Below are 19,354 nucleotides of genomic sequence, written 5' to 3' on the forward strand. Positions count from 1 at the left end.
TCGGAAGCATGTGCGGACCATAAGTCGGACTCTTTGGTTGAAAGGGTCCACCTCCTACATGCAAATCCGCAGTACGCCTACGTAGGGCACCCCGACGAGCGCCAGGACACAGTCTCCCTCCGGGACCTGGCACCCGCTGGATCCCCACCCTCGGCCCCCGACCCGACACCTCCCCCCCAACCCCCCCTCCGGTTGCCTCATTCACCCATGCGCCACTCACCCTCCCCCCAGCGACCCTCCCCGCCGCCCCCACCCCAGGAGGATCCGTCCTCCCACTGGTTCCACTCGGGTGACGAAGACGAGGACAACACGTTCCCGGAGTCACAGGTGACCAAGTCGGCGCCCGCATCACCACCAGGACTGAGGCGATAAAAGAGGAGGATCAAGGCCCCCAACAGACTGTGCTTGTAAAATTTTCCACCACCCCCGCCGGACTCTTTTTTCTTAAAAAAAAGGGGGTGAATGTGGTAGTCACCACTAGCTGTATTATATGTAGTACGGTAAGACTCATTTACTCGAGGTACATGGGTAAATCCCTGCCTGCTGGCTCTGCCCAGTAGGCGGCATATAAATGTGTGTGCTCGCCGGTGCTGCAGCCATTCTGGTTCCAGCTACAGGAGGCACAACATCTTTGCTCAATAAAGCGTTGATGGGCAGCACAGTGGTTAGCATTGCTGCCTACGGCGCTGAGGACCCGGGTTCGAATCCCGGCCCTGGGTCACTGTCCATGTGGAGTTTCCACATTCTCCCCGTATCTGCATGGGGTTCGCCCCCACAACCCAAAGATGTGCAGGTTAGGTGAATTGGCCACGCTAAATTGCCCCTTAATTGGAAAAAATAATTGGGTACTCTAAATTTTTTTATAAAATAAAAATAAAGCCTTGATTATTCCACTACTCTTGTCTTTGTGGTAATTGATAGTGCATCACGGGATTATGGTGGAAGTGAGGGCTTAAGTGGGTCGGTGCAGACTTGATGGGCTGAATGGCCTCCTTCTGCACTGTATGTTCTATGTCTATGACTGCTAAGCAACTCAACTGGTCCTGAAAAACTAGTTTTATTTTTGTGTTGTTAAATGTCCCTGTTCAGATTAATTAATAGATTTCTTTAAACTATGTTTCAAATATATTTTTAAGCTACTTGTGATGTTTCATCTTCCACCTTTAACTCGTATGTCCCAATCTTGATTTTGCTGCGTGTAACTTTTTAAAAATAATTTGGTTTTAGTGCTTTCTATTGCCTGGTTGGCTGTGAGAATTCTTATGTGTGATTGGCTACTTGGACAGCTTGATGCTGTTACTGCAGCCCATTAAAAATCCCGACCATTATGGAACCATAGAATTCCTACTGTACAGAAGGAGACTCGGCCCATCGGGTCTGCACCGACCCTCTGAAAGAGCATCCTACCTAGGCCCACTCCCCTGCCCTATCCCCGTAATCCCATAACTCCACATATAACTTGCATATCCCTAGACACTAAGGGGCAATTTAGCACGGCCAATCCACCTGACCTGCACTTCTTCGGACTGTGGGAGGAATCTAGAACACCCGGAGGAAACCCTCGCAGGCACTGAGAGAATGTGCAAACTCCATACAGTAACCCAAGGCCAGAATTGAACCTGGGTCCCTGGTGCTGTCAGGTAGCAGTATTAACCACTGTGCCACCATGCACACCCTCCCCCCATTTTATGCCTTGTCTTTTCACCGTGTGTAAACTATAATGGAGGTTTAGCACCCTAAATGTAGTTCCTTTATTGTGGTAGCATGCCCCTTTAAGTGGGCAAGGTCCCAGAGTGTCATGTGCATGAATGACCATTGGGACCTGAGTGTGTGAACCCTGGGGGGCTGTTTCCCAGTTAGTTAGGGGTTTAGAGTCTCGGAGTATGGTAGCCCTTTACCTCACTCTGTGTATATAGTAATTACTTTAATAAACCGTTATTCGTTAATCAACTTGGTGGTTACCTGTCTGTTAGGTATTACATTGGTGATGAGGAGGAACCATTGTCTGTCAGGGTATTGATGAGGAGGAATCAGAGTGCCTTCCAACTGTTCCAGGAACCAGGTGAGCAGACCTATGGGTGAAAGTCTTTCCTTGAAACAAACTCGTTCAGCAGTCTGGAAGAGTCAAAATGCCTCTTTTTGGCAAACTAGAACAATGTGACCCCACTCTGGAGAAACGGGGACTGTAATGCCTCCGCTCTTTCTTTAAGGCCAACAAAATCGTGGGGAGGGTGGGGGTCACATAAGCAGTGGATAATCTTATTGACGTCCTGTGGAGCTCCCACATATAACCTGACTAGGAGTCTAAATTTCCCATATGTGCCTGACTCAAAACCTTTCAAGGAGCTTGTGGGATTAGGGACATTATCACCTGAAGTTCTTGACAATGCAATGATACAAGTATAATTTGATGAGAAGGGCCCCCGGGAAGATGATTGCGGCATTCATGGCAATGATACAAGTTAAATTTGACGAGGAGAGCCCTCAGGGAGATGATTGCGGTGTTTGTGGCATGCCTAAAACAAGTGGCTCAACAATGCGAGTTCGGGCCTGCATTCAATGACATGATGAGGGGCAGGCTGGCCTATGGTGTTAAATTGTTAGTAGAGGCAGAGATTACCTTAATGAAGGCATTAAAGATTGCCCAGGCTATGGAAAGTACTGGTGGGGGGGGGGGGGGGGGGGGGGGGGGAGAGGGCATTGGAGTTACAGCGCGTGCAAGCAGAGGAGGTCCACCACGGTTGATGGGAAGCCACTGACAGTCATGGCACCAAAGATAAATGTGCAGAAAGTAAACAGCAAAATGGCTCGGATCAAAAGAGAGTGCAGAGATGTAGGGAATTTGTTCCTCAGACCAGGAGTTTTGAAGAATGCTACCGGTGTGGGGGAGATCATCCCAGGGAAGATGTAAATTCAGGAAAATGCATGTTATGCCTGCAATAGCAGGGGGCACATTAGAAGGAAATGCAAGACTAGGTAGAGTCCACACAGGGCTATCAAAAAAAACCTCAGACTCCAGTACACAGTGTTGATAACAACCCTGACAATGGATCTGAAGTATCTAGTTTAAACAACATTGAGGTGGGCGAGACCCCCCCCCCAATTACAATTGTACTGATGGTAAACAGTCAGCAACTTAGGATGGAGGTGAACACGGGGGCTTCCATTTCAGATGTCGGTGAACAAACGTATCATTATTTGCAAGGTGGCGTTCAGCCACTGAAGTTAAAAAGCACCAAAGCCAGGTTAGCCACGTGTACTGGGAAAGCTTAAAAGAATCTGAGGAACAACTACAATGCCCATAAGCGACAGGCACCAGTCAGCTCACTGCCTTCAATAGTAGTGGAGGACAAGGACAAAGACTGATGGGCTGGGGCTGGCTTTACCAAATTAGATCAAATTGGTTAGAAATCTTCCAAATTGACGAAGGAGGTCGTCATGACATTTTTAAAAATATATAAGCGACTAGAAGAATGAGGTATTATCAAACCTCTCTAGTTTTCGGAGTAGACAGCTCCAATCATACCAGTGGTGAAGTCAGATGGAACCATCAAGATATGTGTGGACTACAAACTAACCTGCAGCCTAATTTGGACTGACACCAAGAATTGATTTCTTTCCTAAATTGGCTTAATTTATACTAAAATTGATATGAGTCCTGTATACCAAAAATGAGAGTTAGACGAAATCTCCAGGGAATTTGTCACTATTAGTAGCAAAAAGGCTTAAACGAGTCTGCCTGAATATCTTTCGGCGTCTCTTCTGCATGTGCGATTTCCCAAAGCACGATTGTAAGTTTAATACAGGAAACGCCCTAAGATGTTTGTCTATCGAGATGATATACTGATTAAAGGTGCGTCCGAGGAGGAACACCTAACAAATCGCAAAAATGTTTGATGCACGAGCAATTGCACAAAGACGAGAGTTGACGGGAGCGGACCGAGCGGGGGGGGGGGGGGGGCCGGACCGAGCGGGGGGGGAGCGGACCGAGCCGGGGGGAGCGGAACGAGCGGGGGGGAGCGGACCGAGTGGGGGGGGGGGGGGGCAGACCGAGCGGGAGGCGGACCGAGGGGGAGGGGGCGCCGCCCTGGGGGAGGGCGGCCACCACGCATGCGCTGGTTGGCACCGGCCCAACTGCGCATGCGCGGAACCCGAGTCTCTGGCGCCCCCTAGCACATGGCGCCCCGGGCGACTGCCCGAGTTGCCGGTGCCTTGAGCCGGCCCTGGGCGCATACGGTCAGGGTCGGGCCCTAGGACCCCGTTATCCACGACGTAGCCGAGGATGGCTAGCCTGGTTATGCGAAAAAAGTGAGGTTAAGTTTTTGACTGGTTTGGAGAAATCGGTGGAGGTTGGCGTCGTGGTCCTGCTGATCATGGCCGCAGATGGTGACGTTGTCCAAGTACGGAAACGTGGCCTGCAGCCCGTACTGGTCCACCATTCAGTCCATCGCTCGTTGGAACACAGAAACCCCGTTCGTGACGACAAAGGGGACCCGGAGGAAATGAAAAAGGCGGCCGTCTGCCCCAAACGGCGTGCAGTGGCGATCCTCCAGGTGGATTGGGAGCTGGTGGTACGCAGACTTCAGATCCACCGTGGAGAACACGCGGTAGTGCGCGATCTGATTCACCATGTCTGCAATCCGGGGAAGAGGGAACGCATCAAGTTGCGTAAACTGATTAATGGTCTTGCTGTAATCAACCACCATCCGGAACTTTTCCTCGGTCTTGACGACCACCACCTGAGCTCTCCAGGGGCTATTGCTGGCTTCTATGACTCTTTCCCGCAAGAGACGCTGGACCTCGGACCTATTAAATGTCCTGTCCTGCATACTATAACGCCTGCTTCGAGTGGCTTCTGCCTTGCAATCAGCGGTGAGGTTAGCGAAGAGGGGAGGAGGGTCAACTTTTAGGGTCGCGAGGCTGCATATGGTGAGCGGCGGCAGGGGTCCACCAAAACTAAGAGTTAGGCTCCTGTTATTGCACTGAGAGTTGAGTCCTAAAAGGAGAGGGGCGTGCAATAGTGCACCCTTGGATTTGTACTGAGTGCGACCCAGAGGCAAGGGAGATTGTTTGTTGCGTCGGGAATATCGGGAGTGGGCAGTGTCTTACCAGATCCAGGTACATAAAACTCTCGGTGCTCCCGGTGTCGAACAGGCAAGGTGTCTCGGACCCGTTAACCCGGACGGCCACCATGGAGCTCCTGAGGTGTTTGGGTCGCGACTGGTCCAAGATGAGTGCACTGAGTTGAGGGTAATCGGCGGCGTGATCGGCGGTGCTGGGGCGGCCCCGCGATGACTGTCCGTGTAGGTCGTATGCGTCGAGTGGCGTAGCAGATGGTGGCCAAGATGGCGGCCCCCATTGATCGAGCGTGGCGGGCGGTGAGGAAGATGGCACCCAAGGTGGTGGCCCCATGGATCGCACGTGGCCGGCCGCGTGGGGGAGGGTGGCCAAGATGGCGTCCCCCGTGAGTCGCACGTGTTGTGCGGAGTCGGCAGACACGCTGCCACATTACGGGGTCTGCGGGCCTGAGAGTCGGTGGATCGGGTCTGTGAGTTTGAGTGTTTAGGCTTGGCCAGGCAGACCTTGGCCAAGTGTCCATTTTGCCCACAGCTGCTGCAGTTCGCGTTGTGGGCCGGGCAGTGTTGCCGGGGGTGTTGAGGCTGGCCGCAAAAATAGCAAGGTAGCCCCCCATGATGAGCGAGCGGCCGCGCGGCACAGGCCTGGGGTAGTCTCTGGTCGGGGGCCCACGAGGGAGTCGCGTGGTCGGCTGGGAACGCAGTGAGACTCTGAAAAGCGACCTCCAGTGAGGTCGCCAGTTTTACCGTATCATCCAGGTCCTGGGCCCCGTTTTCGAGCAGGCGCTGCCTCACATAGTTCGATCTGACTACAACGTAAAAGTCTCGGACAGCGAGCTCTATGTGCAGAGTGGCCGTAACGGCCTGATAGTTACAGTTGTATGTGAGGGCTTTGAGGTCGCGCAGATTGTCATCCAGCGACTCCACGGGGCGCTGGCGGCGAGTGGTGAAGGTATGTCACGAGTAGACCTCGTTCACAGGCCACCCATAGATGCGTTCGAGTATTGCGAGGGCCTCTGTATAGGAGGTGGCTTCGTCGAGCTGGGCAGAAATGCGATGGCTCACCTGTGGGTGGAGGAGACTCGATTTCTGTTCATCTGTGACGGATGACGTGGCAAGGTAGGCCTTGAAACACCGAAGCCAATGTGAAAAAATTCTTACACCTCCGCGGCTTGTGGATCGAGCTCCAGTCTGTCAGGTTTGAGGGCTGACTCCATAGTAGTTCTTTAAGTTGATTAAATTGATGCGACCATCAATTCACTCGAAGACACGTGTCAAAGTAAACAGTGGTTTTAATCAACTTACAACTTTGCCTGCCTGCGACCAGTACAATACTGAAGGCGGTCCCGCAGGTCTGTTGCTCTTATACATCGTCTAAAGGGTGCAGCCATGGGCAGAGCCCGTACATGCTCCAACATCTCCCCCTGTGGATGAAACCACACAATGGCCCATAGATGGAGCCCACGGGGTTAATAACATAGTATAACGTAATACAGTTTACTGGTGAATTAACAGTATCGATACATTCACCACATACTTTAATAAACCGTTATTTGTTAATTATCTTGGTGGTTGCCCAGCTGTCAGGATATTACATTTATTATCTTACAAACCAATATATAGAATTTAAAACTTGGCCATTGAGATAGAACCATGGTCAGTTCCTAATTTATACCCTGATGTGGAGATGCCGGTGTTGGACTGGGGTGAGCACAGTAAGAAGTCTTACAACACCAGGTTAAAGTCCAACAGGTTTGTTTCAAACACGAGCTTTCGGAGCAGTGCTCGTGTTTGAAACAAACCTGTTGGACTTTAACCTGGTGTTGTAAGACTTGTTACTAATTTATACAACAGGTAAGTTTGAAACGATTGCAATATGTTGCACAGTTGGGACACTAAATTATATAATAGGCAGAATAAACAAAGTTTACATCAGTCTTGTGGTTAGAATAGAATCCCTGCAGGGCAGAAGGAATCCATTCAGCCCATCGAGTCTGAACCGACCCTCTGAAAGAGCACCCTACCTAACGTCAGGCCCCACCCTATCTCCGTAACGCAGTAGCCCCACCTAACCTTTTCGATACTAAGGGTCAATTTAGCATGGCCAATCCACCTAACCTGCTCATCTTTGAACTGTGGGAGGAAACCAGAGCACCCGGGGGAAACCCACGCAGACAAGGGGAGAACGTTCAGGCTCCAGTCACCCGAGGTCGGAATTGAACCCGGGTCGCTGCCGCTGAGGCAGCAGTGCTAACCAGTGTGCCACCCTGCCGCTGGTTGTCTCGCACTATTCTGGATTTGATAGGTATTAACCCTGTATGTTCTGTGATATCTGGGATTGGCAGTTCTGTTCGGAGGTATTCCTGGATGAGTTTTATTTATTGATGGCTTACCTGGACCAGAAGGGGGGAAAAGTAGTAAAATGGGGAAATAAGAATATTGGTCTGAACTGTTGCTTTTCTATTCTGCAACACCGTTGCAGCCAATAAACCAAAGAACATATTTATTATTCTGACTTTTACTCCTCGTCAGGGTGGGCAGAAAATATTAGCGTTTAATTCCTCCAGGCTGGAGCGCATGGTTGGCAACTCGATAACGACCTCGTGCTTTCGGTGTCAAGTTTGGAAACGAGTGAATTGCGGATCCCTGAGAAACTGTTTCTCAGTTTGAATTGTCCACCCGTGATTTGTTTGTTTTTGTTGTTGAGTAACCCAAGGGGCCCGGACTCTGGGTCACGCCCTCTGCTGCTGCCGCTGTGAAACATTCCGGTGGAACCCACGCCCCGGCCGGAACCAATGTGCCGTCCGGAACCAATGCGCCGGAAACTTGTCGCCCGCCTGACCGAAATGAGAGCCGGACAGATAACCGGAAGCGGACAACAGCCGGACGGGAGCGATGGCTCGAGAGCCCTGGTGAGGGTGGAATGGGCGTCGCGGGGGTGGGGAAGAGAGGTTCACCTGGATCGAACCCGGGTCCTCAGCGCTGTCAGACAGTAATGCTAACCCACTGTGCCACCAGATGTATCGTTTATAAGAGATATTTACAGTGCCCAGCCTGTTTATATGGGGTACTTACTTTGCAGGGTTTGTGAGATATCCTTTTATATCAGATATTTTCAGTGAAAGGTGTGAGATATTGTTGATAAGGGATATTACAGTGCAGGGTGCGTGTGATATATAGGTGATCTATAAGCTGCTATGATAGGACAGATCCTTTGCAAGGGGTGTATGGAGTGTGCACTGACCTACACTGGTTTGGGGTTAAGCATCGCCTTGATTGTAAAATTTCCCTCCTTTTCAAATCCTGCTTTGACCTCACACCTTTTGTATTTCCGTAACTTACAACCTCCTTCCAATTCTGGCCACTTGCATATCTCTGATTTTAATCACCCTCTCGCCCTTCACTGTCTTGCCTTCAGCTGCCTATATGTCAGCTCTGCAATTTCCTCTCTAAATGTCTCTTCCTTTGTACTGCACTTTCTTTTGATTATCTTTTGACATAATATTTTGATTACATCTCCTTATGTGCCTCTGTGTCACATTTCATTTTGACAATTCCTCTGTGGAGTGCCTTTGCATGTTGCTTCATTAAAGGTGCTAAATAAATGCAAGTCCTTGAAATATATATGTGCTGCCAAGTGTGACAGATTTCTTATCTCCGGTGTGTGTGTGGAGATATATTTATAGTAGTGAACAGTCTGTGTATCTCCCATACCTTACCAGGAAGGCACAAAGTTCAGTAATTACATGCATGAAATATTGTGCATCTGTGGTTATACAGAGATAACTTGTATGTGTACATCTTTTGATGGATACATATCACAACTGTAAATATTGAGAGAAATGTTCAATTAATTACGTGGCAATTTGGACAGATGCGTGGGTTTAAGGAACGGTTGGATACCATTCACGTATTTTCTTTTCTCTTATTTTGTTTTACCTGTCTCTCTTTATTTTCATGCCTTCACCTTTGTTGTGCACTGCCCTATATTTGGAAGTGTTCTTCATTCTTGGTCTTATGAGGGTGATAATGAAAGCAAGTGGCAGTGGCGACAATGGGATAACGGTCCTCTGTGCACAGATAGACATTGATGAGGAAAGCTCCCATCGTAATTGAGAAGGGTTGCTTTGTTTGTCTCCCACAGCTTTTGCTCCAACATTTTACCCAGAAGTTCATTATTTGAGTTCATCAGCATGAAAAGAGAAGCTTCCTGACATTTGCCTGAAATTTGTTTTTTAACTAGATTGAAGCAATGTTCCTTGACATACAGTTAGGCAAAGTAACATTAGGGTCTATTTAAAATGTTCAGAACTTTCACTCCTGTGAATCCTACATCCTTCTATCCTCTTCTGATTTCAATGAGAGGTGACCTCATTGAATCCTACAAAATACTTAAAGGAATAGGTAGGGCAGTACAGGTAAGATGTTTTCCTTGGTTGGGGAGTCTAGAACCAGGGAGCACAATTTCAAAGTTAGGGGGATGTCACTTCGGACCAAAATGAGGAGACACTTCTTTACACAGGGTTGTGAATCTTTGGAATTCTCTACCCCAGAGGGCTGTGGAAGCTCAGCCATTGGGTGTGTTTACAGCAGAGTTTGAAAGATTTCTGATTAACAATAAGATAAAGGGTTATGGGGATAGTGGGTGTTAAAGGTATTGAAGTATCTGATCAGCCATGATCATATTACATGGTAGAGCAGGCTCGATGGATTGAATGGCCTATTCCTGTTCCTGTGGTAATTGTGGCATACATATTGATCTCGAAACATATCTGCCAACGTACAAGTTGCTGTTCAGTGATTGATTGAAAGCATCTTTCTGTTTCTTCCCATACGGTCCCTTGGGGTTCTCCGTTCCATGCATCACTGTGTGGATCCAGTACTTAACTGCCCGCACTTTCCAAATCAAGACTCAAAACCACGAACAAGTCGGGGAAAAAGGTCCAAAAGCCCGGCCAGAGAGGGAGCCACCAAGTATGCGACCTACTCCCTCATAGCCGCCACTGGAAGTCAATTGATTGAAAGCATAGCTCGACTAATGTTCCTTCCATATTATTCTTAATATTTTGGACATCATTCTCCTGTTGTTTTGATGTAAAAAAAATTGGGTTTCTATTTAATAATAATCTTTTATTGTCACAAGTATGAAGTTACTGTGAAAAGCCCCATGTCGCACATTCCGGCGCCTGTTCGGGTCAGCTTGGACGGGTATTGAACCCGCGCTGCTGGCCTTGTTCTGCATCACAAACCAGCTGTCTAGCCCACTGATCTAAACCAGTTGCCAGAACTCCTCTTTCTGTTGCTACTAATCTTTGTATTAATCTTCAAATTACGTCTAGTTGTTAGTAAAATGTTCATGTTCCACAATGCTTAAGTCATAATTGAAGTTGGAGCTGCAATTGCTTAATAGACCACGTTGATTGTTTGATAGTCAGCACATGTATATAAACGGGATACAGTTGGCACTGTGGTGTTGGGTGGGAAGTGATTGGAGAACACAAAATTGGAATTGAAGAAGTCGAGACTTGCTTTCCAGTTTTTATTGCTGAGACGTCATCGGAATTTAACAATGGTAGCAGAGGATGGTTTCTGCAAGTAAGTAAAATAAAAGGATTGCAGACTAAGATTTCTTCGGACGACAAACTGCATTCAGAATTCCATTCTTGAAGAGTGATTGGGATTAACATGGGAAAAAAATGGCTGAATCCAAGGGTAGAGTGTTGAGGTATGACTACCCGCCATTATTTTCTGAGTGTCAACCCTATGACCAATGGAAGAAAGAAGTTACCATGTGGACAATTGTTACGTCCTTGTTCAAGGAAAAACAAGGAATGGCCCTGCACTTTCACTGCTTTACAAAAACAAAATAAGATGCAAGGTACTCTCGGAATTGGAGCCGGAACATTTCAACTCAGCTGGAAGTTTGGATACATTATTAACTTTCATGGATAAGATTTACAAAAAGGATGACTTATTAACTACTTATGAGGCCAAGTCAATTTTGACAAATTTAGAAAGTTGGAGGATGCCTCCCATCAAAGAGTATATAATGGAATTTAGTAAATTTAGACAAGGCTGCAAAAATTACCACAAGAAATTCCTCAATCCGTACTGACGTTGAAGTTATGAGACTGTTAATGTTACAAATATGGATCGGCTTCTGGTTTTGACGGGAGTTAAATTTGCAGAAAGACACAACCTGCTCGAACAAATGTCAGAGGCTCTAAAAGGTTTCTGGGCAAACATTCTTTCTCGGCAACATTCATGTTAGAAAAGAGGCTGATTGGTGATAAGACAGACTATGGAAGACTCTATGTTAATGGAATGGCGAGATGGTCTAGAAATAGGCTGCAAGCGCCAATACGAAACAAGTTCTATAACTAAAAATAATGAGGACAGAAACCACTTTTAAAAAAGATAAATTTAGGAGTACTCCATTTTATTTCCAATTATGGGGTGTTGGAGTCAATTTTTAGACTTGGCGGTGCACGCCGGGATACTTGACTATTGTACGAAGACTGAATTCTGCTGAACACAAACTATGGGGGAAACAAGTGGCTCCTGACCAGGTGCATCCTGTGTATGTGACTGACCCTTGCTCCACAACCACAGGAGCGGGTGACCAAACTGTCGAGACAGCAACCAAAAGAGGAAGAGGCTCTAGATCCTGTGCGTCATTACCTGCGACACCATGACCAATATGTAATCACAAATGTAAAGAGCTGATTGGAACAATGTAACCTAATGTATAACGAATTGATTGGAGAAATGTGATCTAAATGTGTTAATAAGGGAATCGATTGGCTACATGTAAATGAGTACATAAACTAAACTGGTTTGCAGTTTAACAATGCTGGTTGCAGAGTCCTTCAATTGTGCCTTATTAGACATTAGATGTGCATGTACAACATGTGGGATAGACTAGTTGAAATATTACCTGGACTCAAGTGACAAAGATCGAAACAATGTTAAGGAATTTTGAAGTTCCACAAGTTTCAGATTGGGGATGAGAATACCCTTAAATCATTGAAAACATTAAACCAGCGTAAGCCCTGGCTTGACTGAGAAGGTGTTCCCACAGACCGCAGGTGGGGTCTAGGACTCTTCTCCCAGAGCTCTGTAACAATAAATTGCTTCTCTTGCTTACCAGAAAGATCTATATGTGAATATTTACACCCAACAAGGGGCAATTTGGCATGGCCAATCCACCTGCCCTGCACATTTTTGAATGCAGAGAAACAGCTTTAACAATTCTGGCAGGAAAAATGAATTTGTAAATTTCAACAGCAAAATTAATCCCAGAAAGCCTAGGGTGTGGTTAATTGGTGTTTTAGGTGTGATTCAAAATTCTATTATGCAATAAACTCCTGAAGAAATAATATGGTGTGAAACCAAACACTAGATAGAAGACTCAAGAAGAAGAGGGAGATATTGACCAAAGAGAGGGCATTGTCTTCGTAATGAGAAGTTTTAGTCCATTAATGAATGTGCTGGTTGCAGAGTCCTTCAATTGTACCTTATTAGACAGTGGATGTGCATGTACAACATGTGGAATAGACTAGTTGAAATATTACCTGGACTCAAGTGACAAAGATCGAAACAATGTTAAGGAATTTTGAAGTTCCACAAGTTTCAGATTGGGGATGAGAATACCCTTAAATCACTGAAAATGGTTGTGATTCCTTGTCAAATCGCGAGAAAGAATTTTATTAGCACGGATGTCTTACCCAGCGCAAAACCTTTACTATTGAGCCGACCATCAATGACTAAAGCACATATGAAACCTGATATTAAAAAAAAGGCCATTGTATTTGGAAAAATTGTAGACCTAAATCTACACAGTCTGGACACTATTGTATTCAGTTAATGAATCCTAATTTTTCTTGTAAAGAAATTAAGGAAATACTGTTAGCATCAGAGAACAGGAGTCTAGCAAACAAAAAGTTGATTTTGTTAAAGTTACACTGGCGATACACCCATCCGTCTTCCCAATGAGTAAAAACGTTGCTCAGGGATGCAGGCATAAGAGATGAAGAATATACCAAACTTATATAACAGCTAAGTGATAGATGTAACAAATATAGAAGACCGTCGTGACCCATAGCGAGTATGCCTTTACGAGAGATTTTAGTTATGTTATGGATCTTAAGGTGTTCGTAGTAAAGAAAAGAACATTTTCATTTTACACTTCGTAGACTTGGGAATTAGGTTTAGTCAATCGACGATTGTTAGTAGTAAAGCAAATAAAATAGTTGTGAAACGGATATTGAAAAATAGTTAGGGACTGTAATGGGGCCAGCCGCAAAGTTTCTCCCTGATAATTTGGGGGGGGGGGGGGGGGGGGGGGGGGTTGTTTGCTAATTATGAATTTTGGCATATGTGTGAGAACATGAACATAGTTATGAATACAGCTGCAGAAAGTCCACTTAGTAACGGAGTGTGTGAGAGAAATCATGCTGTGAATGATGAAATGCTTTTAAACTTTTGGCAGATACCCAAGTTGCAAATTAACTTCAGCTTTAGCATGGACCATCCATGCAAAGAATTCATGACAGATGGTTAGGGGCTGCAGTCCATATCAGTTGGTTTCCCCCCAAATTTTCCCCAATTCCGTCCGTTATGAATGATCATCCTCTAGCTTGGGAGGGGACTACGATTATCTTTTCTGAGAAATTGAATGCACTGCACGTGGGCAGGAGAGCATTCCTGAAAGCAGAAATCTCAAAGAATTCTGAAAGCTTTTGGGGCACAATGTTCGGCCGTTTGAAACTATTTTTCAACAGGGAGAAATGGCAAACTATAAAAGAGATGGATTTAGCGAGTGGAAAGGATAAGGAAAGGTTATGGGTACAAATAGTAAAACAATAATTTTGCAGCATGGAAACCAAATTGTTAGGGTACACTTGTCAAAATTAGTGGGCACAGATTACAAGTTTGTAGATTCGAAGAGGTTTATTGAAAGTGCTAAGGATTTCTCATACACATATGTTACAGAATTATGAGGACCAGATGGTGAAAATTTACAGGGTGTCTGAATAAGCACATAGTAATCCTGATGAACCGGATGAGGATATTTGTCTAAAAGGACAACTGCCAAATGTTGGCACTATCACAGAATAATCCAGGCACTATCACAGAATAATCCAGTGCAGTTGAAGCCCTTCGGCCCTCCATGTCTGCATTGACACATAAACAACACCTGATGACTACCTAATCCCATTTGCCAGCACTTGGCCCGTAGCCTTGAACGTTATGACAAGTACTCATCCAGGTACTTTTTAAAGGCTGTGAGGCAACCCTCCAGGCCCACCATCCAGGCAGTGCATTCCAGAGCGTCACCACCTTCTGGTGTGGAAGTGACAAACTTGTCAGAAGGGGCTAGTCAGTGGAAGAATTCAACTGTCCTTGGCAGAGCACGGAAGGCCACTAGAAAAGATAAAAACTGGGTGAATGTACAAGTTAAAGGGGAGGAGGCTAGGCCTATGGATTGGGAACATGAAGTACAAAAATGGAGAGCACAGACCATGGTGTCAGTTTGGACAGGTCTGGCAGCGAACGCGCCCATAGGGAGAGATCAAGAACTGTTCAAAGAACATCTCATAATAGGAGGGGCAGAATAAGTAGTAGCAGGATAGAGGGCACAACTTAACAAGGGCAAGAAATATTGTACAGATTAGGAACGCGGCAAGAAACAGAAGACCATATGATCGAGAGGTCTTAATGACTTCCAAAAAATTAGATGATAAATTAATAAAAGGTGCAAAACGACAAGGACTGCGAAATTTAAAATAATTTGGGGTGTACACCGAGGTCCCTGATAGAGGAAAATGAATTCTATCATAGGTGGATATGGATGAAAAAGGTGCTTCCTGGTGGGACTTGTCCAAATCCAGGCTGGTGGCACGAAGTTTTGAAGAAAACCTGAGTGACCAAGATATAAGAATGAAAAAAAAATGAATGAAAAGCGCTTATTGTCACAAGTAGGCTTCAAATGAAGTTACTGTGAAAAGCCCCTAGTCGCCACATTCCGGCGCCTGTTCGGGGAGGCTGGCACGGGAATTGAACCGTGCTGCTAGCCTTTCCTTGCCTGCTTTCAAAGCTGGCGATTTAGCCCTGTGTTAAACCAGCCCCTTATTTATTCAAAAATAGAGTAGATTCACCTATGGCAGGAAAGGTTATGTTGAAGATCACCTTGGCTCTGTTAGCCACAAATTCTTGGGAATACACGTCGATAGATAATGAAGCTGCTTTCTTACAGGGACATTAGCTTCAAAGAGAAATTTTCCTTCATCCTCTGAAAGGCGCCAAAAACAGGGTACTCTGGAAGTTAAATAAATGTCTATTCGGGTTGATTGACACCTCCAGATTTTGGTATTCCTTAGTGAGGTCTGTTTTATTAAAGTTGGGCTGTCTTCAGTTGAAAGCAGGCCCTGGGATGTTTTTTATTGGCACTATGGAGGGAAACCATCAGGCATCTTCATGATGCATGTGGATGATTTTTTTTGTGGAGTGGTAGTGGCGAATTTTAAAATGTTACGATTAACTGGCTTAAAACCGAGTTCAAAATTGGAAGTCAGGCCTCTGATACATTCAACTATATTGGGTTAGAAATCGGGCAGAGTGGTTCGCATGTCATTGTACTTGGAAATTATCAACCCCATAGCAATTACTCATGGTAGGGCCCCACAAAAGGATATGGTGGCTTCTGAAATGGGAAAAGAGAAACTTTGACGTTTAATCGGGCAGGTGAATTGGTTAGCCACACAAACCAGACAGGCGCCAATTTGATATTTTAGAACTAAGCACTAAAGTGAACTATTCCAAAGTTGAAGTAATTGTTCGAAGCAAACCGAACATTGGCAAAATTAAAATTGGAGAATTGTGTTTTGAAATTCCTACTTTTCGGTGATATTAGACAACTGAAACTGATTGTTTATAGTAACACATCTTATGCTAATCTCTGTGATGGCTTTTTGGAGTGCGGGAGGTTTTATCATTTTTTCTCCTAGGGGAGAAAGGAAAATGTTGCTCTTTGTCATGGAAAACTAAAAAGATAAGAGTGGTTAAAAAAAATACATTGGCAGCAGACACTGGCCTTAGTGGAGGCAGTAGGTGTGGCATTTTTTTAAAATATCCAGGATCCCGAATGAAATTTTAAATGGTACAGGGCACTTGGGAACAGTACCGATAGTGTCACATAGACACTGCGGATTGACATAGCGGGTCTAAAACAAATGCGAGAGAACAGGGAGATTGACAAGATCAGGTGGATTGACAGCAATTACCAAGGCTCTGACTGACGAAAAAAAGGGGCAAGCTTGAAGAAGTTATTAGAAATTGTGAAAGAGGGGTGTCTTTTCCAATAAGGAAGAGAATTTAAGGGTGGATATTACCATAAAAAAGAGGGGGAATAGGGTGCATATATTGTAGAAAAGAAAGCAAATACATTTGTGTTATGGTAATTTACGTCAAATATTTATTTTCTGTAAGAGGGGGAATCTGTTAAGAAAAAGTTGATGTTCCACAATGCTTAACTCAGAATTGAAACTGTAATTATTTAACCACACTGATTGTTTGATTGACTGCACATACGTGTGTGTGTATATAATATATATATATATATATATATATATATATATATATATAAAATAAATCAGTGCCCCAGATAACATTAACATAACATTCTTGTTCATGAGCAGTGTTTCTGAACGTTGTTACAGACTTGTATATCACATCTGAGGGTGATTAATCTCTAGGTCCATACAAGAATTACAAATTCTTGCTGCCATCTTGAGGTCCTAGATCAGATTTCTTTTTTCCAATTAAGGGGCAATTTAGTGTGGCCAATCAACTTAACCTGCACATCTTTGGGTTGGCGGGGTGAAACACATGCACACTGGGAGAATGTGAAAGATTCTACACGAACAGTGACCCGGTGCCGGTATCGAACCCGGTCCAAGCGCCATAAGAACTAGGATCACGAGTAGGCCATATGGCCCCTCAAGCCTGCTCTGCCATTCAATGAGATCATGGCTGATCTTTTGTGGACTCAGCTCCAATTTCCGGCCCGAACACCATAACCCTTGATCCCTTTATTCTTCAAAAAACTAACTATCTTTATCTTAAAAACATTTAATGAAGGAGCCTCAACTGCTTCACGGGGCAAGGCATTCCATAGATTCACAACCCTTTGGGTGAAGACGTTCCTCCTAAACTCAGTCCTAAATCTACTTCCCTTTATTTTGAGGCTATGCCCCCTAGTTCTGATTTCACCCGCCAGTGGAAACAACCTGCCCGCATGTATCCTATCTATTCCCGTCATAATTTTATATGTTTCTATAAGATCCCCTGCATCCTTCTAAATTCCAACGAGTACAGTCCCAGTCTACTCAACCTCTCCTCGTAATCCAACCCCTTCAGCGCTGGGATTAACCTAGTGCATCTCCTCTGCACACCCTCCAGCGCCAGTACGTCCTTTTTCAGGTAAGGAGACCAAAACTGAACACAATACTTCAGGTGTGGCCTCACTAACTCCTTATACAATTGTAGCATAACCGCCCTGATCTTAAACTCCATCCCTCTAGCAATGAAGGACAAAATTCCATTTGCCTTCTTAATCACCTGTTGCACCTGTAAACCAACTTTTTGCGACTCGTGCACTAGCACACCCAGGTCTCTCTGCACAGCAGCATGTTTTAATATTTTATCATTTAAATAATAATCCTTTTGCTGTTATTCCTACCAAAATGGATAACCTCACATTTGTCAACATTTGTATTCCATCTGCCAGACCCTAGCCCATTCACTTAACCTATCCAAATCCCTCTGCAGACTTCTGGTATCCTCTGCACTTTTTGCTTCACCACTCATCTTAGTATCGTCTGCAAACTTGGACACCTTGCACTTGGTCCCCAACTCCAAGTCATCTATGTAAATTGTGAACAATTGTGGGCCCAACACTGATCCCTGAGGGGCACCACTAGCTACTGTTTGCCAACCAGAGAAACACCCATTAATCCCCACTCTTTGCTTTCTATTAACCAATCGTCTATCCATGCTACTACTTTACCCGTTACGCCATGCATCTTTATCTTATGCAGCAACCTTTTGTGTGACACCATGTCAAAGGCTTTCTGGAAATCCAGATATACCACATCCATTGGCTCCATGAGGCAGCAGTGCTAGCCACTGAGCCACCCCGATCAGATTTTAATCCATTAATCACTCTCAGATTTTTAGTATCTATGAAGAGCATTTAACATCCTGACAAACATTGTAGATTCTCAGAATCATGACTGCATAGTAGATTAACTTTAAATGCATTGTTGAGTGAGAATGCCCTGCACTTCTCATGTTAATTATGTTGGCTGTGAAGTGTTTTTGTTCATTTTTGCTTTCCAGTCTAGATATTTTTGGTTTCTGTGTTTCTCATTGTTAAGAACTTACGGCTCTTGAAAGTTTCTTTAATTTAACCTTTAGTTTGGCAACAATATTGTAGCATATCCAGGATAATGAGTAGAGAACTCGTTTACTCATTGCTTCTGCACTGACAGTGTTTCTGTGCCTCCAAAGAATTATCTTTATAACACTTCATTGCAACTTGTTTTGCCTTTAACTCCCAAACGTATTTATTAAACAGTAATGGAACAAATAAATAATGTCAGAACCATGAAAGATTTGCAGTGGTGTTAAACTCTTGTTGGCTTGAACAATAGAAAATGATTAGTTTACAATTCCAATACTAAAAGCATGATTGGAATGTCTCTTAAATGTGTCTCTTTATGTTCTCTGCAATTTACTGGGGTTATCAAATGGTTTCTCTGGTTTAGAGGATCCAGTCAGAGCAGGCGTACAGCAAGCTGAATTGTTAACAGAGTTTCATTTTTTGCCACAATGGCAAATATTTATAGGTAAATAACAGATTTATAGGTCTAGCATGATTTATGTTGCTGTGTAAAGCGGTCCAAACAACTAAAAAGGTGATCTAATGTTTTTTTTCTTGAATCTGGTGCCATTTCAACTTGTTTGTAGGGCATTTCAGAGAATAATTGCTGCTGCTGTCCATTTGCTATTCTGCAACTTGAAAGACTACATATCACAAGTGCCTGAAAGGGCTAAAAACATTCTGAATTGGCATTGCTCATTTAACACCGCAAGATCCCATGAACAACAATGAGATGAATGATCAGTTAATTTGTTTTGGTCATGTGAATTGGCCAGACCACTGGGAGAACTCATTGCTCTTATGATAGAGGAATGGGACCATTACCATCGACTTG

General features: G+C 44.8%; 1 protein-coding gene across 3 annotated transcripts in view; it reads left to right on the forward strand.

Annotated features, from left to right (window-relative positions):
* The first annotated feature begins 7,881 nt into the window (after window positions 1–7,881).
* Window positions 7,882–19,354, forward strand: part of stx8 (syntaxin 8) — a 180,361-nt gene continuing 168,888 nt past the window's right edge. For all 3 annotated transcript variants that reach the window (XM_038776794.1, XM_038776795.1, XM_038776793.1), the window contains exon 1: window positions 7,882–7,987. In XM_038776794.1, the coding sequence (XP_038632722.1) occupies window positions 7,971–7,987 (17 nt within the window). In that variant the 5' untranslated portion in view covers window positions 7,882–7,970. The remainder of the gene's footprint in view (window positions 7,988–19,354) is intronic.

This window comes from Scyliorhinus canicula, chromosome 18 (genome assembly GCF_902713615.1).
Source record: "Scyliorhinus canicula chromosome 18, sScyCan1.1, whole genome shotgun sequence".
In the NCBI taxonomy this organism is placed as follows: domain Eukaryota; kingdom Metazoa; phylum Chordata; class Chondrichthyes; order Carcharhiniformes; family Scyliorhinidae; genus Scyliorhinus; species Scyliorhinus canicula.